This window comes from Pollicipes pollicipes, unplaced genomic scaffold (genome assembly GCF_011947565.3).
Source record: "Pollicipes pollicipes isolate AB1234 unplaced genomic scaffold, Ppol_2.1 Scaffold_6686;HRSCAF=7923_pilon_pilon_pilon, whole genome shotgun sequence".
Taxonomy (NCBI): Eukaryota; Metazoa; Arthropoda; class Thecostraca; order Pollicipedomorpha; family Pollicipedidae; genus Pollicipes; species Pollicipes pollicipes.
Genome location: NW_023596921.1, coordinates 32,535,600 through 32,558,332, shown reverse-complemented (window position 1 = coordinate 32,558,332; position 22,733 = coordinate 32,535,600). Strand labels below are relative to the sequence as shown.

The following is a 22,733-nucleotide window of genomic DNA, read 5'->3' as shown; positions in this document are numbered from 1 at the left end:
CGTTAGTGGCTGTGGGGCCCGGACCGACGTAAATCGCTGGCTCAAGCTTTGTCCCTGCTTGAGGAATGGGTCTTCCTGCCCGTGCCGCCACAGAGCAGACTTTGCTCGTCGACTCAAGGGTGCACCTGATCAGCGCTTAGGGCCCTCTGGCTGGTATTGGGGTGTCCGGAGTTGCGGGCCGGGGAACCTGAATACGACCTCTGGCTGTACTTTGGGTCCCTCCGGACCCTCAAATCGTATCATTGATCATAGGTCCTCGGGTGGCCAGAGGGCCCGTTGGAACCTAAGGAGAAGGAACGTGCCTCTGTGCCCCCCCCCCCCCCCTCCCCCCTGCCTGCACTACTACAACAGATAATGAAATGAAATTTTACATGGTGAAAGGAGCCGATCATCTTTAAACACGATCCAAAGTCGACCCAGATCTGGTGCCTATGTCCGGACTTATTCAACTTGCTATGCCTTACATTGGCTTTACGTTAACAATGTACTCTCAACTCCTTCAACACTCTGCTACTCAGCTCAAGTGACACCTCAACTCGTGCACCCCAGAGCAGACAGCCTCCATCAAATGATAACTTGTCTGGTCGCTATCCAAAAGCTTTAAACTCTGGCTGTACTCCACGTGGCCAGCCTGTGCGGACGTGCGACAACACTCTCCCCGGAGTGGTGCTTTGAGCGGCCGTCTCCGTATGCTTATTGTACGGGCAAGGCCGAGCCTTCACCCTCGCAGTGGCGCTCAGAGAACTACGCCACCCACCCAGAGAGAGGGAGAGAGAAAGAGGGAGAGAGAGAGAGAGAGAGAGAGAGAGAGAGAGAGAGAGAGGAGAGAGAGAGAGAGAGAGAGAGAGAGAGAGAGAGAGAGAGAGAGAGAGAGAGAGAGAGAGAAGGAGAGAGAGAGAGAGAGAAGAGAGAGATAGAGAGAGAGAGAGAGAGAGAGAGAGAGAGAGAGAGAGAGAGAGAGAGAGAGAGAGAGAGAGAGAGAGAGAGAGAGAGAGAGAGAGAGAGAGAGAGAGAGACGTTTTATTGAGAAAAGCATGGCTTCACATATCAACCAATACAGCAAATGTGCACAATATTCCTCGACGAAAGTTCACTTTGAGTTTATACCGATCGATGCAGTGAATATTCTTTACTTGCAATCCTCTCCGAACAGGGATAATACCTAGTTGACGATATATCTGCGTTAATGAGAGTAGTTAGATGAGAATGGCCAGTGGCAGAGGCGGGTGGACCACCTGCGTTTGGCCGGCTGAGGCCGGGTCTGGCAGTATTCTATTGCCCTGGGTCTGGCCGGACTGTCTCAGACGCTGACGCGCGCCAGAGCGTGGTAGTGGCGGGGGGAGGGAACTGTGTTTGCGCTTGTTTTTGTGGCCATATGGTAAGGGTCAGGCTCTTAAGTCTATGTTATGGATACCAAACTGATGCGAACCAGTTGTGTCCCATTTTTTGTTCAGCAATGGGCATAAAACCGTCAGCACTGGTTTTTACCACTTGATACCGAGCAAACACCGATTAGAACCGAACCCTTTTTTTGCGTGGCGGCTGGTACAAAACTGAGGCACAAAGCAGCTGTTCGGTGGGGACAGGCCGCACGATAAACATCATCTGTAGGGGCGGAGCTGCAGTAACAGCCGTGGGACGCCCAACGTCCGCAAGAGAGGTAGCACCGGCGGCGGCGTCACTTCGGACGGCCAGGATGACGACAGGACATATATCAGTGAACGCGACCCCGCGAACAGAATCACCATCCCATTGGCAAAACCTGTCAACTTTACATTACTCGAGGACGTTCTGAAGAAAGCTTGCTTGCTTGCAGGTTATTAAGGTGATAAAGATAGGTGACTTATCGCACATCAGAAAAACAGGACAAATTATCACAGACTGATAACATCTAGTTTATCCTAGTCTTCTCCTCTGAAAACATTTTGAGTCTTCCAGTCTTTGGACACCATCATAAGGTGCATGTGAAAGATTGAATTCCATCTTTAGGGACTGGCTGTGCGTGTGAACTTTCACGCAGCCAAAATGTTTATTTCTTGGCATGCGTGCGCATCCCAACGTTTAGCGACAAAAGGACGTGCTCCACCCCTGGGGTGTATTTCTAAAACAATATACTCTAATGAAACTTCAGGACCAGTTACGTGTGATGATAATAAGTACTTGGTAGTGCCACTGTATCAACGTCAAAAAATAATGATATCACTTTTCATTATTTTCGAGTCCAACTCACATTGTCAACGCTATGCAACAATACTATCCTTCTTCCCTGCAGTCGTCGCCAATGCCATCGTCATGACTACCGCCATGGCACCTCTGTTAGTGAGAATGAAACAACGTTTGTGATTGGTCTAGCGGACGACAAAGCCCTCTTACCGAGAAGCGCATTGGTTAAAGTTTGAACCAATGCGTTATGATGGACCATGTGATACTCTCATTTCCAAAGCCAAAGCGCGCCTCGAAGAGAGCTGTTGTGGTGAACGCCACTCTGGAGATATCAAAGCCATAGTATAACGTCTCGTTGAATTCGCGGGACACTAGCACGTTCGCTTATCAATTTTGCCTAAACAGAGTATTTCAAGCTTCGGTACCATTTATCACGCACACATTTTGACAAATTAGTGTGCTGCAAACATTACGGAACACACACATCGGAGATGATGAGCAGGGAGTCCGATGAGAATTCTCCCGCAGGAGAGCCTACTTCAAATGGAAATTCTTAGCCACTCAAAAGCATTCGACAGACCTGGTACCACTGATAATATTGTATGCGTCGAATCTAACACTGTATGCTCGCCGTTCAATGCCCGGCCCAGTGTACACAATGTGTTGCGGTACATATGTAAATTTTGCCTTCCAGTCAGCACTTTGCTGTCAACGACTGGTTGTTTTCTTTCTTGACTCATATACGATAAGGCTATATTGAGAGTGCGTCCACGTGCGTTTCAGCGGTCTCACGTCATGTCTCGTCCCACCCCCGCGCCTAGACTCTGTTATATGTCCCTTGGGGAAAATCCTCGCGCCAGCTGGAAACACCTGATATAGACGGCTGCCGCTACCGTATTGTACCAGCAGCTTTCATGAATCCGCCGTGCGGAAGCTTACACATAGCAGATGAATGAGGGGGCTAGACGCTGGCGATGGGGACGTAAATTGCGTACCGACTAGCAGGCCACTTTTGAGTCCGCGGGGGTTGAAAGCCGACGGTCTAGTACCATGATATACTGAAATGATTTCTGATCTCAGCAGCCACTTAGAGCTCGTAATTCGCAGTTGTATAATTTGATCGAAGACACTGTTGGTTTCATAATGCCCAGGTCAATAGTAACGGCGACAGCCTGCAGTTCAATGCGAAGATCAAGCTTGGTGCGGGGAGCACTGTTACGCACCAAAACAGAAGAACTAGCAGGGGCAATGGTGTGCAATCTCACGTAATTTTTCAACATACGATATCATTTGATTACTTGATCGGTATCAGGCGATAACTTCGTTGTCTGCAAGAATGCTACCGCCGGTTTTGTTGCGGAACAAAAGCTGTTGCAGATCGGTCACAGTGGCTCCAAGACCACGAATGCTACAATGCAAAATTGAGCATGACGTGGTGGCTGCTAGTAGTTTGCAGGAAAATGTCTAGGTTTTGAAAATGGATCTCGGCTCGGATCCTTGATCCGAACGGCTGACCTTTCCGACGCACAGCCTCGGCAGATCCGGACCGAACCTTTCTTCGGACCCTCGGGCTCCCACCACCAGTGGGAAATACTGGCTGCAGCGGGGCCCGTTTTCGCCACGGCCCTGGGCGGAAATGATATCTCGTTCGGAGTACGTGCGTGATATCTCGTTCAGGGAGCCGCGGCGGTGGGGTCGGAGCGGGCCCATTCCACCCAACGCGGAGGCGCAACCACCAGTGGATGAGTCGCTGAAAGTGGCGGAGCACAGGGTCACAGGTGCTCAGAACGGCGGCGCGTCACCACACACCCAAGTCCAAAACGTGAGCTCGGTGCACAAGCTTGCTCCTAGCAGGCGCTGTAACAGGGGCATGAAGGCTAACCAATGCACTCTCTCCAGTACAAGGGGTGCCTTCAGTTCCCTTGCAAGTGTTTAAGAGGGCCAATTCACCTTCCACCGCAGGCCGCCCCGGAGGCTCCTCTGCCCGGCAAGGCACAGTGGTAAAGGAGGCCACCCAGCTGTCATTGGGCCGTTGCTCGGGAGCGAACGGTGGAGAAGGCTGCCCAGCTGCCACTAGGCCGTCGCTCGGGAGCGAGCAGCGGAAGAGGCTGCCAGCTGCCGGTGGGCCGTCGCTCGGGAGCGAACAGTGGGAGAGGCTGCCAGCTGCCGGTAGGCCGTCGTTCGGTAGCGAGAAATGGAGGAGCTGTCACTGGGCCGTCGCTCGGGAGCGAGCGGTGGAGCAGGCTGCCCGGCTGCCATTGGGCCGTCGCTCGGAAGAGGTTGCGAGGAGGCGGGGCGCGGAATGCGCCGGAGGAGCCTGCAAACCGAGGACACGCTGCACCAGGGCAGCCTGCAAACCCAGGCCACGCTGAACAAGGGTTCATCCTTTCTCTTGGGTTCTCCAGAAGGAGACGGAGAGGATCTCCCTGGGGGACCAACCAGTCGAAGAGGCCCCAGGCCTTTGAGACGGACGGAGTTTCACCGCGCTCCAGATGGCAGCTGCGTGCTGACCTGTCAACTTTTTCCACGGGTGGAAGCCTCCGGGGCCAGTACGGAAGTGATTAGTTTGGTAACATAACCGACAGCCGTGCTTTCAAGGCGTCAAGGTCATACGATGACAGCACCTAACCAGCATCGGGTTGTGTGACCCTGGGCCTCACGGAGGAAGCAAGAACATCACGGTAGCTCTTCGTTATATAAGATACCTTGTGCCAGCATCGAGCGTCTCCAGAGGAAATTCCTTCTCTCACATTCATTTCCGTAACTTATTTTTGTGCAAGAGACATCCGACGCTTCCTAAAGGTAGCAGCATGGCCCTCACCACACTTGGTGTATTTCGGGTGCTTAGGGACGCTGTCTCGAGACTGGTGCTTGAGGATGCATGTCTGGTGGACTGAAGGCTTCTCTGACGCCTATTAGTTTTGTGACCGAAGTCTTGTCATCGGAAGCAAGAGACTGGACCTATAACGGACTGGGATGTAGAGCCTGACTGGAATACGACAACCAACTGACACCTTTGGCGGCAGAGCAGGGACGTTGAAAGTTAGTGCGTTAGCATCTGTATGGATGGGTCGGCCGCTCTCCCTCCCTCCTACTGATGCTTCTAGCGAAGATCACTAAGATATTTGATCTGAAGGTCCGTGCCTCTCTAGTTCCTCCCCGACCTCTTCAGACACTCGTTGGAATTGCCAGCACAGTCCTAGCACCTTTCGAAGAGCTATAGATGAATGTGGTTTCATGGTGATAGTCGCGATGACGATGGCCTTGCTTCTCAAGCGCTAGGTCAGCTCCTTGGCAACTAATAAACGTCCTGGCGACTCGCCAGGACATCTCAGTGGCTCGGGCAATAGACTCCGATGTAACAGTCAGCGCTCCTACGAGCCCTCTTGGGATTGCCACATTTAGGGAACGCCTTCTCACGCTGGAATGAAGTCAGGTTGAGTAGTGGCGGCTTCTCATGGGCGGCTTTGCACCGAAGTCAAACTTGGGACACTGAACAGTCAGGTACTGAGGCGGTAGTGCGTCAGATCAGGTTAAAATCTGCGCAGGGCTGCGATGTTCAGCAGGTGGCTCAAACACTGGCAGTCCTAGCCTGGTCTCCTGCGTGGGCTTTGATGTTCGCGTCGGGGAGGTCGTTAGAGTGGTCGGTTGAGAGATTATCCACGCGCAAAATTTACGCCAGCACCGGGGCCTCCCATCCACCTCGGAGCCCAGCAGGGGACGGCCCAACAGCCCTTCGAGAGGCGGTCGCCGCCAAAGCTATCCGGTTGCTGTGCGGGGTGAACGACACCTCCAATACGGTCAGGTGCAACAGGGAGACCCTTCGTCCCTTCCACTAAATATGGACCGTGAGCAAGGGGGCTCGGCGACCCAGACAAAACGGGGGTGAGGAGTGGCGAGAGGACGGGATGCGGGTGACAGCGAGGGGGTGGGCGGGACAAGGAGCAGGAGCTTGCGTACCGGCAGGGTCGTTAGGCCTTGAAATAAACAGCTTGCGCTGTCTACCCGTTAGCGGATGTGCGTATGTGCGTGCATGTGTGCGCGTGCGCGTCTGTCCGTGCGTGCGTACGTGCGTGCGTGTGCATGCGTGTCCGTGCGTGCGAGCGTGTCTGTTTCTTCTCACTGGTGCTTCGTGACGACTCGGCCTTGGCGCATTATCTGGCTGATGGTGCGACCCGCCCTCAGGCGGACAGGACCATGGCGCCGTCACTACGGGCGTCCGATACTGAGCCTGGCCACTGGCGCGGTCCGCACGCCGGCCGGCTGCCAACGCCGGCGGCGGGCGTCATTGTCTTGGTATAACCTTGGATTCATGGAGGTGTGGATTTTTTCACGGGGAATTTCATACACTGTGTGCTGTTTTCCGTGTTTAGAGCATTTGGGTACTGGAGCAATTAAGCTTCTAAAGACCCGAGGCACGAATGCCTGATAAGGATCATATTTTCAGTGTCTGTGGCATGCACAATGTCGTTAACCCATAACGCGGCTGCTCGATGCGCTGTTTCCCAGCCAGTGTATGGTGGAATAAAGGAGCACATGATATCAACTTCAGGTAATTAACCATCCCCCAGACTAAGACTAGAAACCCTGGGTCTCCAGGCGTACATTTCCAAATGACGCGTACAACTTTCGTACAACGCACGACATACAGGGGATAAAGAGGAAATACCCGTTAGGTCCTTGTCGTCATCGCTTTACCTCAGTCGCCCTCAGACCACCGGTTATGTCAAACAGAACACAGACAATCTGTAGGCTGATGACGGTACAGCAAATAGGACGCCATCCCTCATTACGTTTGCCAGCACATGATCAATTACTTCTCTTCCGACGCACATTTGCGCACGCTAGCGGCAAGCGTGCCAGCACAGCTGCTGTGCTGGCACACCGTGCGTCTGCGGCCTCCAGCATCTCCCGTAACAAAATACATCCTCTAACACACGCCCTGTTGACGTCCGCAGTGGCTGGTGGAGGACGGAGACCTTCACAGCCGCGGCCTTGAACTCCAGGTATGGAAGACGGTTCCTTTTCAGCTATTTGGTCGCATGCGTCTACTGGAGGGCGCTGCCGAACTCCCGACGTTGGCGTCTGGCCGCGGGCCGGTACTGTCAAGGACGCCGGCACCATCGCTGGTGTAGCGAGGAGTGGGAGAAGGCTTGACAACGTCCGTGGGGGAATTAGCGATGGTTTTACAGTGTTGACGGAGTCCGACATTCGGGACGAAGAGGTTCATCAGTACACCAGTGACCGCGCTAGCGCTGTGGTGAGTTCGTTGGCGTGGTGACGAATAAACAGCGCAGGTAGCACCACATACGGTACACCGTGAGACACCATGTACGTGCGACGCGAGAAATCAGAACAGTTAAACCACCCCTGCATAAGAAGCGTACAACAAATCCACAGACGCATGACCACTGGGTATCATCATCTGTGAGGAGGCTAACAATGGTTTGCTTTTTCAAGTCAGTCCGAACAAGGAACAGGGGGCCATTAAAACCTACATGCACGCACATCATGCATATATTCTTGTTTACGTATCTCTGTTTACAGCGCGGCCATACACATTCTCAGCGCGCCTGACGCGGGTGGCCCATCCGCCGCCGCTGCCGCCGCCGCCCATCCCTCCGCTGGGCCACGCTAAAACGGCGGCGGTGGCGGCGGCGACGGCCATTACGTGTGAGAGCCGGGAGGGAACGCGCTGCGGACGGACGTCAGAGACGCGGCTCGGGACACGGGCGGACCCGGCACGCGCCATGCTGAGCCTGCTGCTGTTCGCCGCGCTCCTGGTGGCCGTGCTGGTGCGCGTCTTCCTCGAGAGCAGGAAGAACTACCCGCCGGGTGAGTGGCGCCGGCGCTCTCGCGCCAGGAAGCCGACCACACAGTCGACGATTGTTGAGACGGGCCCAGAGGCTCCCCGTTCATGACTAGCAGCTTCCATGGCTCATATGCCAATGCTTGCTTTTTTCGGCTTTACGTGACAACACGTCAAAGTTTCGAGCGATTTTCCCAGGTGATCCCTTGACAAACCCCCGGGTGGTTGGTTGAATACGACGCTATCGGGTGGGGGTCAATTTTACTCCCTCCCCCTGTAGTATATAAGAGTTTGGAGGCCATATGCACAGTGTATGAAGGACCCTATGCAAACTCCTTTGAATACCTGGTTTTTACAGGCCTAGGTCATTGTTGAGGTCTACGCTTTGCCGTTATAGGTTTTCGACATTTTTGTCAATTGAGGTCAAACAAGATTAAATTCCAAATCATTGTAGGGTGTGGCCTCGGGCGTTCTAACGTAACCAGATGTAGCTCAGATACATCTTCAAGTAGGAAGTCAGTCAGGGTTGTTTCAGCCCAGTCTCCTCCCGTGATCTCTATAGCGTCAAAGTGAAAAGAAATGGAGATCGTGCTGGTATTTGAATCTAAAGTCAGCGCTGAGAAATACCATTGAAAACAGCTTCTTTAAGGCAAAAAGCTTATCAAGATCATGTTAGGTCAGTGAACTTCTTCGGCATTCAAAATCAATGCAAGGAAGTTTGCCACGTCTTGGTGATTGAGGAATTAAAAATAACCGCAAATATCTAGCCCATTAAACACATTGTAAAGCCATGAAGCTAATTAGCTTTGACCTGACCTTGCGTCTATAACTGACCCAAGGTGAATGTAATTAGTTATAATCCTTATTTTGATTGTGTAATCGTACAAAAACAATGAAAATCGTGTGTCATTTCGTCTGCAACTCTGTTGTCGCATTACATTAAATGCTACCCCTAGCACTGTCTCTGCTGGTGTGTATGGCCTGATTTTGATCCGCTACATGCCAGCAGCCTGCAAAGATATGCTATGTTTTGTTTTCACAGGATCTTCTATGAAATTGTCTTTAGGTGTAACCACGCCGCACCGTTTGGAAGTTATTTTATAAACCGTAGAAAGAGTCAACTTAACTCCCACCGAGCTCAGAGATGCATGTTAGCAGAACAAGATAAAAGTGCATGTTTTCGGAACATATACAACGTTGGGTAATTTTTCATTGCACTCATGTGTGCATGGAATTTATTTTTTTGGCATCCAGATGAAGCTATCTGAATTCCTTTCCAATCACGACCGCCACATAACTCTTCATATTGTTGTGTGACGCATTAAATATTTATTGTTACATATCAGTTGCATAGTCCGTATTTTGTCTGACCTTATGAGGAAAATGTAAGCATTTACCCCACGTCATTTCCGCGGCTTACATTTCTTTCATCGTTGATCTAGTTCATGCCCTGCACTTCAGGGATATTTAACATTCGCCATCACGCGAATCGAGACAAAGCATTTCTGGGCTGTTCTGCAGGTCCGTTCAACATCCCGTTCCTGGGCAGCCTGCAGCAAGGAAGGCTCATAAACACCGTGGTGCACGATGAGATGAAGAAGTTAAGCGATCAGTACGGCAATCTCGTATTCCTCAAGATACTCATGGACCAGCCGGTGCTCATTATTCGAGGGTACGACCTGGTGAAGGTAAGCTCATGGAAGTCCGCATTCATTTCAAGGTCCTGCCTAGAAACAGCTTCATCTTACATGATCTCAGAACAAGCAGGAAATTCAGTTTGTAAAAAGCAGGGCTTCAATCAATATACCACGACCAAATGAAGCGGTGTCATTGTTATGCTTATTCATGGGTCGTTAAACACTAGAACACGGCCCCATCGATAACACCAGTCCCTAGGTTGGGTGCGGCGCGCCTTGACCGGAGCGTCCGCCAGACATCCGTCGGAGAACGTCCGCAGGCTCGCGCCGGCGGGCCGTGGTACGTGATGCTGTATGGAAGCGTCTGTTACGCTCAAGTGGACCGCATTTTGTCCTATCACCACCGCTCATGGCCTAACGCGCGTCCGTCCGGGTCTTATGGGTCTTTTGATATATCTCTCGGTGGGGAAAGCGAGAAAAGCAGTGGCCCGTGGGCAAAACACTCCGAAGTACATAAGTTATCAACATTCGAGATTTATCGGCCCAGCCTTCACGTGGCCTTGATCTTGACCTTGAACGTCACACTCGCAGATCCGCGGAACTGCGTAGCTTGGGGAACTTGAAATAACAGACAGATTCAGGCTCATTGTCGCACTCAATGTCACTGCATGCGAATATCTCGTAACGCTTTGGAGACAAACATGGCAACATATGTGGAATGATATGCTCGATGTTCAACGGTAATTGAGGCTCACATCGCTTCTCGGAATAAAGCAGCGTGTTTTTTAAGCCCAATACACAAGACTTTCTCGGACCGCCATATACCAATCAGTATGGGAAAACAGCGGCATTATATCATCTTGCCCTTGAAAAAAAATGAGTAGGATCTCATATCGACGCCGGCGTTTGCAGTGAGCCAGATGGTGCTGATCGATGATTGATGGGCGAGCCAGCTGAGCGTTCGACGGGTCAGCTGAGCATGGGGAATGGGGAATCATCGTTGCGGTAACAAGAAAAGGGATGGGTATAGGAGTAGGACTAGGGGTAGGGGTAGGGGTAGGGGTAGGGATAGGGTATGAGTAGGGGTATGAGTAGGTGTGGGAACGGGAGTAGGGGTTGGAATACGGATAAGCGTAGGGACAGCAATAGGAGTAGGAGTAGGTGTAGGAGTAGGGGTAGGGGCAGGGAAGGGGGTAGGTTACGTTAAGTTAGATCAGATTAGCACGCGCCCGGGTGGTGGTTCAAATTGACACCCCCCTCCGAGGGTTTTCTGGAATGGTTACTGAACGACCCCGCGCAGCCGCACCAAAATTTGTGCAACTGTAGACAATTGAAAGGCGGGTCGTGTAGTATTAAAAAGATAGATGTATCTGGTAAGGTCGCTGACCTACGGCAAGTCAAAGTCAGGCCATGGATTTGGCGAAGTCAATTTTTAGGGAATCGTTCAATCTGGTGCAACAACGGAGTGTTAGACTGAGCCATACATCTCCGAGATGCTTTCTCAGGGAACACAACAATTGAATGACCAAATCCCATTGACCTAGGATCAGTTATAAAGGTCAGGCCAAGATCAAGACCAGCCTGTTTTATTGCTCTAGGGCTGGGGGTATGGGGCAGTTTCTGGTGCCCGTTTCCAACTGACTCATAAAAGGAATCGCATTAACACCTTCATTGGACTCCTTAAAGAAGAAAATATGTAATCGACCCAAAATGACTCAAGTCAAGATATATTTGTTAGGGGCATACAGCCTGGCGTAATCTTGGTCGATTATTCAAATACACGACTCAAAGCAGTCTGGTATGATTTTGATCACCATGACCTTCGAAAGGTAAAACAAGGTCACTGAGTCACTGAATAAGCATGTGAACTTTTACTTAGAACAGGTATCTAGGTTCTGGAGGTACTTTGGAAACCACCCTGGAGTGCGACCTTGTTTGGCCTAATTTGACCCAAAGGTCATGGCCTAGGAACCTCAAACTTTGAACTGAGCGAGTTTACGTACAGGCCAACACAACCTGGGAATGCGGTGTTTCTAGCCCACTTAGTTCCTAAGATCTCAACAGAGATAAATTAATCCCCACCCGGGAGGAAGGTATCCAACCGGCCACTCGGGCGTGTGTTATGGTAAGTTATAGGTGAGGTCAGGCTAGGTCAGGTAGGGTCATGTCAGGTTAGGTTTGGTTAGGAAAACCCCGGAAAATTGGTGGCTTTTTTAGGACAGAAACATCTTTGGTTATTACGGTGCTCAGTAAAAAATATTCTGGTGTCATTGCACGTTATATATGGTGTAGTCCCGACAGCAACCGTTTGGTAGATGTATAGCGTATTACTGGTATTGTTTTGTCATAATTATCATGCAATAGTTTGGGGAAATTAGGCGTGGTATATTGCGGCAAGAGCGTGCAGATTGTAAAGCATATCTTATGTAATTACCCTTGAAAATTTTGCCTGTAGGTTTTTTCTTCAATCACGACCCGATGTTCTCCTTGAAATATTCCAATTTTTTTAATATTAATGCTGCGGATGAAATTGGCATTTGCGCTCATTTCCAAACGGTTACTGTTTTAAGAGGTGAACGTAGGACAGAGCGAGTATAATACCGAGACCGCTCGCACTTTGCTTTCTCAAACAGATTCTTTGGAAAACGATCGAAATCTGCAGAATTAAAACGCCATTTTCCGTTGCCCACCGGGACAGCTGCACCACCAAGGTGACGGGTAGCGATTGGCTCACCGCTCGGTGTGCTCTCTGCGGAAAGCTACATGACACGCATCAAATTCATGACGATGAACAGCATGAATGCCAAACCCTACATCTCCTGTAGATATGTTTATGACGCATTTGTGGACACTCAAAGTGAGCAACACTTCCTCTCTATGTGAGCCAAACTTGAGGACCACTCAGTGTACTGTTGCTTAGTTCAGTCTTGTGGAGTCCGCAGTCTCCGTATAGGCATTGACACTCGTAGACTATATTGATGCTTTTTGGGTTTAAGGATATGGTGGAGAAGTGGTTTTGCTACCTGAACCTGATCTCCTATGTGTACTTTATATGGAATATTCCATATTTGAAGGTATTGAAGCAAGCATCAGATGTGATGAACTAACCTTACCTCAAACTATTTGTATACTTTTAAGTGAAAGGCTGCTGCAGACGACTCAATTTTTCTGCTGGATAGATATGCTCCTCAATACGTCATTGTTTGACTATGTCATTGTACCTTGCAAAACATTTATTGGGAGCCAGTGGACGGCTGCTATATCTGGAAGTTATGCTTGCTAACGCCAGATATGACTGACTCGATAATCATATTTTTCCTGGCGTTGATCACCACACGAACTGTAAATGGCAGCACTTGAATAACGCTAGTTTAACGTCATGAATGTCTGTGTGACCTTGAAATAGTCTCCGCAACATCCTTGCGGGCGTGTAGCTCAGCAACTAGAAGGGCTTAGTTCTTAAGAACGGCTGGGCCGTGAAATGCACCGAATGATCTTCAAGATGATTATTGCTGTTCAACCCCCCCCCCCCCCCCACACACACAAATGTGGAACACTCTCTATAACTGTTGGTGCTCGTTCAAAACATCTCGTGGAGAATGTATTATATTTTATGATACTTTCCGGTCAGTCGGTCCTTAGGCCATGTGGATATGGCAGCCAGTGAACTGGCAACCGGTAAAATTTATCACTAGATAAGGTGTCTCATCGGGTAGAATGAGGGCTTAATGCAGCTTTTCTCATTGATATGTAATATGAGTTCCTTTAAAAATGAGGGCAATGCATTTCTACAACGCAGCCCATGTTGGAACTCGACAGACTTTTGTCATTCAAATACATGGCGAAGAGAAGCTACAATAATTGAGTATCATATAGATAAGACGGTAGTAGTAGCCTTATTCCTCGGAGAAAAACCTCGAGAATGGAGAAATAGACTTGCTGATATTTCGGCAACATGCCTTTATCGAAACAATGGTAGAAGCGAATTTAAAATTGCCTGCGGATGATCCTACTCGATTTTCTAGGCTTTTTTAAAATGCAAGTCACAGTTTTTACAGGACATCAACATTCCAGGGATTAAACAAAGAGCGATTGCCAGCCATTACCGCGATGCAGAGCATATCTAAGATTTATAATTCACGAAAATACGTGTATATGCAAACGAATTCAAGCAAACAGGCATCACGCATCACGCTTCATTCACACATGCAAGCGAGTTGAAGTAAACAAGCATCAAACATCCCGCATCAGTTGAACATGCAAGCGGTTTTAATTGATCAGGCATCGCACATCACGCGTCAGGCATCACTTACACATGTAAACGACTTGAAGCTAGCACACATAACATATAAGGGCACATATCACGTGCGCATATGTATCACATCGTGTAAATTGCAACATATTTACGGTCAGACGGTACGGTACGGTACGGTTTGTCAGATTGAATGCCGGACCGTTTCAAGTGTAAAACAAATAATTCGCCACTGTAGTAGTTAGCCGTGATGTTGACTCAAGGTTCTATAAAAGCAGTCACTCTTTCACTGGCTAAGTAGAATATTCTGAAAGAAACAAATATATAGCAATGGCAGCCTAATTCGGTTACAAATTTGACCAGAAATAGCAACTTATACAGTTCTGGTATTCCAGAGGAGGCATAACAAAACTCCATTGGCGCTGCTGGCAGCATAAGCATTTTAGTCGGTTTACCGCTTGCCACTGTCGCTGAATAGTTGCATCCAAGTGTCCACTACCCTGTCGTTTATGTAATCATGTTGCGTGAATTGCGTCTTGAGGTGGCCAACAAACAAACAAAAGCTTTGTTTTTATATCCCTGCAATGCCATTATATTCTAATTCGCGATGAGGAGTTCATAAAGATAAGTTAAGTGGGCATTACAATATGATTTAGCCCACCCGCGCCCAGGGAAGTTGACTTCCCTATCGTTTTTGGATCACAGGTCAAAAATGAACTCTAACAGCGACACAAAATTTGCAGCACCTGTTCATCTGTCAGTTTGGCAACTTTTGTTAAAGTTTCAAGTGTTGATCTGCCAATCTACCAAGATCAGTGACCTAGGTCTGTCGAAGAGGTCAACTTCTAAAAAAACTTTGGCGGCACGTTACTTGTTTCGAGCCACTTGCAATTTTCAAACTTGCTCTAGTAATAGAATGTGGCCGTACCTGCAGCTTTTATGTTTCATATTTTCCAAAACTGGTGACGCCATTGACCTAAAGTCAGGTCAATGCATCCTACTTGTGGTAAATAATGCAAATTTGTACGCATCTTTGTGTAGTTTTGGTGTTTGAATATGTGAAACAGAGTACTAGTTCACATGCACAACCAGCATATGACCACAAAGCACATGGCCTTGGCCTACGCCATGACCGACCTCTATGGGTACCTTCTGCAAAACAATGCTGAGCTTAAAATAAGAGGTTTTAATTGATAAATTTGGACGCAGAATTCGAAAACTACACTGAAACCGTGCTGTAATGTTATGATAATACATAATGAGGTTGCAATAGGTCACGTCAGAGCATGCAAGGTCAACTGAGGTTTCCAAAGGTCAATGACTTTTGTTGCCAAAAGCGGAGAAGCTAGCTGAACGAGTGCGACGCGTGTAATAACCTCCTTATCGTGTTTGTGAAGCTGACGACGGAAAATCTTATGTGCCAGCCTGCCTGTTCTCAGTTTCTTACAAAAACATTGTCAAACGTCGAAGGGTGTGATGGATATGTATAATATAAATAACAGACATGCGATCTTGAGTGCCCGTGGATGTGCAAGACGCGATTTCTGACCACACAAAGACATTGTGCTGGTTACATAGACCCAGTTAGCACTCAATTTTTTCATTTGGACGGTTTATAAATTTCACCTGGGTTGACCAAAGATAATCTTTAGGTCTGCATAGGGTGGTATGTTACGTCTGGAATGCTTTTGTTCCAAAGCCGCACCTAATAAAATAAACCAACTCATGAGCACTTTGTGAAAAAGTATGGTTCTTGTAGGCCACTGGTAGACCAATTTTGAACGGTGACCTGATCTGACTTCACCATTGTGAGCAAACATAAATGGTCGGAATGGACTCTCCACAAGCCTAATGCCTATTTCCACGCACTTAATATCCGTGTTGGCGTATCAATATAGGTTTTAACTGCACCTATAAGAACGACCTTTTTTACCTTTCATTACCTCTGATAACCTCATATTTGACCTAAGATCGATAAGTTGGTGTGGATCCTTCATGATTTGGTGAGACCTTCACAACAGTATCTGTATAATGAGGTGACAGTGTAGTAAAAAGAACTCCACTATTTTTGCTGGAGTTACGAGGTCGTCTATTTAATATGGTGCAGACAGCTCAAACGACCCCATTACCAGGTAAAACGTGCAATTTTTGTGCGTCAGGTGTGTTTTCAGGGGCCAATGTCTTTGCATCAAATTGCAGACTATTTTGCATGGGGGCTACCACATTAACATGCGGGATGCTAGTGTTACCAGCAGCCGATTTAAGAGGGCTTAGTGTTGTTGATGGGTATTTAGTGCTGCTTATCTAGTTGTCCTGTGTACTTGATATCTGTAAGCAAACCGTTCTGCTAGTTTGTACGCGAGCCGTATCCTATCATCTCGCATTATCACATCTTTTCCTTATTTTTTCCGTCACCGAGGCAAATTATTGACTTTAACGTCTCCATTCCAGCCCAAATGTCGTAGAAAGTGTTGTCACTGTATTGTTTACTGAATTATGTGCGCCTCCCAAATTTGTCGTCGCATTCAAAGCCTGAAATATATTGTTTGCCATGCAGTGATGTTTTAACCTACTAAATGCCAGGCACATTGCACTAGAATCGCTTTGGCAGCGCCTTTTTATTCAAAGGGTATCTGTAATTTCTATTTTCATCAATTTAAGGTAATGGTCGTGACAACTGACATGTTCGTGCCGATCATTTCACGATCCTTGAAAGCACCAAACAATTGCATGTGTAATGAATTGCGTTTATTCTGTATAGATGTGGACAAATGCGGCATGATAACAAAGGGACTATTTTCCCTTATTTGGCCAACACAGGGAGGAATGAGATCGGAAAATAGTCGGGACTAAGTCTACTAAACACACGGAGACGTCGCCATGGTGATACCTCAGCGTGTTTACGTGCTGAAAGCATGCAACATGTGTTTTTCAGTCATTGTGCCTAAGTATTTCTAAGCTGTTTTTTTCCTGTAAAGTGGGACACGAGACGCTTGGTATTTTGCCTCCCAGCCTTACACGGTGCTAGAATGGCTGTAGTTGGCAACACATAACACCTGCCCGTATCACCGCACCAGTCCAATATCCAATAAAACGATTTTTACTCATATTTGATAAAATTATTAACCTGTTGCGAACTGCTTCGGACGTATGGTTCAAATACGGATTGCTTCAAACCGGTGAAACGCATGAACGAACGGTAAGCTCGATAAAAGGGAACTTTTCTAGTGTACTACCAACAAGTTGGCAGCAATTGCATTAAATATTAAAGGGCAGCAGGAATTTTCCTGGACAAAACATATGGACCGGGAAGCCAGATGCAATCCAATTTCACGTGGTGCCGACGATAACAATGCCTGGATCACTTTCGAACATGTGTATGGGCTTGAAACGGAAATTTTCCGACAAATTATAAGAGGTCAAATAAAATTTGTGTATGTATCGCCATAGGCGAAACATCACTATTTTTCTCACTCTTTGGCAGATGCAGCTACGTCATCAATAACCAGTATAAAAGTTGCACTCGTTTGATCTATGAAACGCAGAGTAAAAATACGTTGTGTTCGCTTTTCTTTTCAACAAATTCCCAAAGGAGTACCTTCACACGTTACGCACTTCAGTGTTAACACTCAAGTGTGGCACTATTGGGTGTTTGTATTGTTTGGTTGGTGGGACGCACGCTTCAGATTTGGAATAAGCATAACAGGGCACTTTTTCAAAGCAAAAACAAATGAGAGAGAAACGGCAGTTCTAGTTGGCGAACAGAGCGGACTGGTTCCACAGAACCTAACAGGATTCAGGGGATGGGCCGACTGGTTTACCCATCACACAATACTCATAGCTGCAGCCGGCCAATTTCCAGCCGGTATGCGAGATTCCTTATACCAAGAACAACAAAAATATAAATCGGTAATGTTTTGGAATTAAAACAGTTCTTGTGGCATGAAATGTTATTTTACGAGTGCTCTGGAAATGTCAACGGAATGTTGATTGAATGCAGCTAAATGCAGTAGTGACAACTGGAACAGACAATGGAAAACCTAATGTTTTAGCATGTGCATAGCGTTTCGTTATTTCCAGTTAGCTCAATTGGTCGAGCACTGGACGCTGTGTAACTAACGTTGCCTAACTAACACACCAGACGAGGACGGTAGCTCGAACAATTATATCCTCCGTAATACCGATGAACGCAACCTGATCGCAAACAAAAGCCAGCTCATACCGAAACCAACCGGCTAAACCAGCCGCGGGAAAGAATATCCATATTGAGGCTGCCGGCTCCGCAACTCGACCTATATTGGTATGTCTACAACACCCATATTGCAACGCATCAACATGCGTCTGCAGGAGGGAACCCAGGCCAGCATATGCGCAAAATCGGCAAAACCTTACAAGCTCTGACCTAACCCAAAACACCCTGAACCTAAATCGTGTTCACCCAAATGCCGTCTGCAAGTCCTGGGCCAATCTTCATCAAACAGAACTTCCAGTACATTGATTTTCACGTGTTGTTTGCTGGTGATAGAATTTCAGTTTTTTGGTGAAAAAATATGAAAAGGTTCGTTAGAAATATAATGCATATATATACACATATTTCCTCATATATATATATATATATATATATATATATGCAAGTTTTCTTTTACGCAGGGGTAAATGAACATTTCATCAGTTTCTTGGGCGCTTGTTCGATTGCACGAATTAAATATTTCCTTATTTTCGGTAAGTTCCTAATCAACTCGCCGAAAGTCATACACATTAGTTTAAGCTAGCTAACGTGTCCAGGGCATTCGCTTCCCATTATCAAAACAATCTAAGGCTTGTCGGACGGAAAACATTCAAATATGGTACAGTGCGACGCATGCATATATTATATATATATATATATATATATATATATATATATATTAATGCCTTGGAAATATGTGAATACGTGCGTACGCACGTATATACGCACGTGCTGGCGGGCGGACGGGCGTGCTTGTACGCTTGCGTGCGTGTGTACATACGTACGAGCGTGCATGTGTGCGTGCGTGCGTGGGTGCGTACGTGAGTGCGTACGTGCGTGCGCGCGTGCGCGTCCTCGCGGAACCGAATGAAAGTCAGGGACCATGCCGCGACGGTTTTGATGGGAGCCAGGGACGACAAGGTCTGTTTGTCCCGTGTTTACCCGCAGACCGCGGGAGTGAAGCCAGGGACGATAAGGTCTGTTTGTCCCGTGTTTACCCGCAGACCGCGGTAGTGAAGCCAGGGACGATAAGGTCTGTTTGTCCCGTGTTCACCCGCAGACCGCGGGAGTGAAGCCAGGGACGATAAGGTCTGTTTGTCCCGTGTTACCCGCAGACCGCGGTAGTGAAGCCAGGGACGATAAGGTCTGTTTGTCCCGTGTTCACCCGCAGATCGCGGGAGTGAAGCCAGGCGTCCAGTGAGTCTAAAGCCTGTTCCAGTTCAGCAATGGGTAGATGAAAGGAGTTTTTTTTTTTGCCACAGACTTAAAATTGGGCATGGCCATCGCTCTGCAACACGTGCGCCTCAGGGGCGTGGAAGGATTGGCAAAAAAGGTCTGGAAAAGGACGGGTGGAGCGAGAATCCTCGGCAGACTCCAATAGTACTGGGCAGCAGTCTGGAAAAGGGTCAGTTTCCACGTCCGTCAGCTGTACACACAGATTGATTGTGGCCACTGAGGCAAGAGGAAAACCAGGTTGGATCAATAGAATTGGTTTTGAAGTTGGTGTAGAAGTTTGCGTGACCAATCACGCTAAAACATTGGGACAGATCGATTAGGCAGAGTCGAGTAAGATCTCGACGGTCAATAGCGGTGAGCATGTGTTCGGATGTGGTAAGAAACATGATTTCCGTGGGCGGGAGTACAAACTTTGCTGGGAAGAGGAGAAAATGTGTTGTCAGCCACGTATGAGTAGAACTGTCGATGATTATTACTCTCTCCAAGGTTGAGTAAGGCAAAATAGCGGAGGTGGGTCTAAAGTTGGAGGTTTCGGAAAGGCTCCCGAGTTTTTGAATGGAATGTGCAATGGTGTGTGTCCAACATGTGGGTTATTTCCAGGTTATAAGACAGGTGTTGATAATGTAAGGGAAGACATGGACCATGACGTCGAATCAAAGTTTAGGAATCAGCTAATAGAGGTATCTTCAGATTCCAGGGGCCATGGAATTTTCGTCGACAAAATGATATTCTGAAGAGAGTCCAGAGTGATAGGATTGATAGAAAAAAGCACCGGTTTCTATCCTAAGTAGTCTGCGCGGAAGCATAAGCATCTCACTCCTGAGTCGGGCCTCATTCGCGGCTCTTGGGCCCACCCTAAAACCTACTTGATCATCTCGTCGAGGGTGGGCTCAGGCACAACTCGCGAAGTGGACCTCTTGCTGCCTTTAATTCGGCAGATTGTCCCAAGGGATGGTGGTTGGTCACTGCACTCTCACCCGTCTGGCTATGGACTGCCTGACATCGTGCCTGATGGCTCATTTGACTTTGACAAGGGTTAGAAAAACATAAGTCCGACCACCACGTCAAGTCCACGTTGTAGCGCCAGCAACCGCGTGGCGACGTCCTAGGTAGGGGGCAAAGGATTGTAAAGCTTGAGCTGTTGCAGAGCGGCATGATGCTCATATATAATAGAAAAAAGCAAATCAATGAACCAGCGCAACGATCAGCAAGCACCACGCACGGGAACACTGGGCTTCAGTCAGTTTCATGAAGCGAAGAGCATGAAAATCAAACAAGTTCAGCAGTTGGAGACTTCTTGTCTGTCTGTGTGTGCCGTCTTTTACCTGTGTGCGCAACGCTTCCAACTGTGTGTGCTGGGGAGAGGAGAGAAGACAGAGCAACGCATTCCGGGACGTGTTTGGGCCAACGCCACCCATATGTGTGTGTGCTACTCCTGACATCGTGTGTCGCTGCAGGAGGCTTGTGCGTTTCTCGAGTGTGTCCTGACCGCTGCCTACTGTCTTTGTTGCTATTAACCGTACGTGTCGTTGGCAGGAGGCCACCCACAGCCGCGCCTTCTCCGGCGTCGGCCGGCCGCTGACGTTCAAAGAGCACGGCCTGCACCGGCGGATGGGGCTCATCTTCTCGGACGGCGACAACTGGCATCAGATGCGACGCTTCTCACTCCGCGCGCTGCGCGACCAGGGCTTCGGCCGCAAGGACGCGCACCGACAACATCAACGAAGAGCTGGCCGAAGTCCTGGGTTCGCTGATGGTCGCGGCAAAGGAGGGCCACGAGGTCCAGGTACGCGGCCTCTTTACCCTGGCCGCCACCAACGCGCTCCTCCAGCTGATCATAGGAACCAAGCTGCAGCGGGGCGGGCAGGTGGAACATCTGACCGAGCTCGTCGATCGGAACGTGAACAGCCTCGGCCCAGCCTGCATGCACCTCGAGCTGTTCCCCTGGCTGCGTCACGTGGCGCCTCGCCTCTCCGGGTTCCAGCAGTTCCACGACGACGTCCAGGAGATGGTCGATGTCTTCCTGCCGCTGATAGCCGAGCACGCCCATAGCGTGGTGGATGATCAGCCGCCGCGTGACCTGGTGGAGGCGTTCCTCCAGCAGCAGCGCGAGCAGCGGCCCCCCGCATCGTTTCACGAAGGACAACCTGCGCTGCCTGCTCAAGGATCTGCTGATGGCCGGAATGGAGACGGTCAACACCGTCATGGAGTGGGTCATCCTGATACTGGTGTTGCATCCAGACGTGCAGGCACGCGCCGCCGCCGAGGTGGACGAGGTGGTCGGCCATGACCGTACGCCTGCCATCGACGACATGCTGGCCATGCCCTATCTGGAGGCCGTGATCGAGGAGACGATGCGCTGGATGCCCGCCCTGCCTATCGTACAGCATGCCACCACCTTCGGAGCCACGCAGCTCGGCGGCCGCCACGTGCCGGCGAACTGTCGCGTGTTCATCGACCTGAGAAGCGTGCTGCACGACGCGGCGTTCTGGGGAGACCCGGAGTGCTTCCGACCCGAGCGCTTCTTGGCGCCGGACGCGGCGCACCTCAAGGAGCGGCTGCTCGGCTTCGGGTTCGGCCTGCGCCGCTGCATCGGCGAGACGCACGCGCGCCAGGCGCTGTTCCTGTTCACGGCCGGACTGCTGCAGAGGCTGCGGCTGCAGCTGAGTCCCGGTCAGGCCGACCCCAGCCGGCCGGGGCCCAGCCTGGTGCTCAAGCCGCAGCCGTACCGCATCACCGTCCAGACCAGGGAATGAGCCGCACCGGAGGCGGCAGCGGCGGCAGAGGAGGAGGACATCCCGCCGTCGGAGGAACGATGCTCTGTGCTGCCGGAGGCGGCAGCGGTGGCGGAGGAAGAGGGGCATCCCGCCGTCGGAGGAGCGATGCTCTGTGTGACCACGGTATGAGCGACGGTTGTCATGGACTGCCCTTGACCTTGCCTAGATGCTGCAAGAGCTCTCTTTTCGCCTAACAATAACACTCGCTTCTCGGGCTGGCACTGCCTCTCGCCGCGCCAATGAGCAGCAGAGATGAGGCGAAGCCCACAGAAAACAACATCGAAAGGACACATGACTGAACGGCTCACCTTTTGCCGACCCAGTGATGTGAGGCCAAAGAGGGCCCGAATCTCAAAACACCTCATCGTGGCAAACAGAAAAACGTAGCATGCGAGTCTTTATCCTATTTAGTTCATACTCAAATGTGTTTCAATGCCCTTGCGTCTCTGACATGGAATCTGAGCCGCCTATTACCCTTCTCAAAATTGTTTAAACCAAAGATGACTGAAGGTGGTGTTGTCGTGGCAAATATTCCGGGTTAATCGTATGTATCCATTTATAAACATAAGCGCGGTCCCTGTGAAACTGGACGACTTTGACGAGCATTTTTATAAAGTTTCTCACAAACATG

The 22,733-nt window shown here is 49.3% G+C and overlaps 1 protein-coding gene across 1 annotated transcript; it reads left to right on the top strand.

The window, feature by feature from the left end:
- The first annotated feature begins 7,840 nt into the window (after positions 1-7,840).
- LOC119108198 (cytochrome P450 1A1) lies at positions 7,841-22,733 on the top strand. Its single transcript, XM_037231774.1, has 4 exons — positions 7,841-7,998; positions 9,494-9,660; positions 20,862-21,029; positions 21,362-22,733. Exons 1-4 carry the CDS (start codon positions 7,914-7,916, stop codon positions 22,079-22,081), a joined length of 1,140 nt encoding a protein of 379 aa, XP_037087669.1. The 5' UTR covers positions 7,841-7,913; the 3' UTR covers positions 22,082-22,733.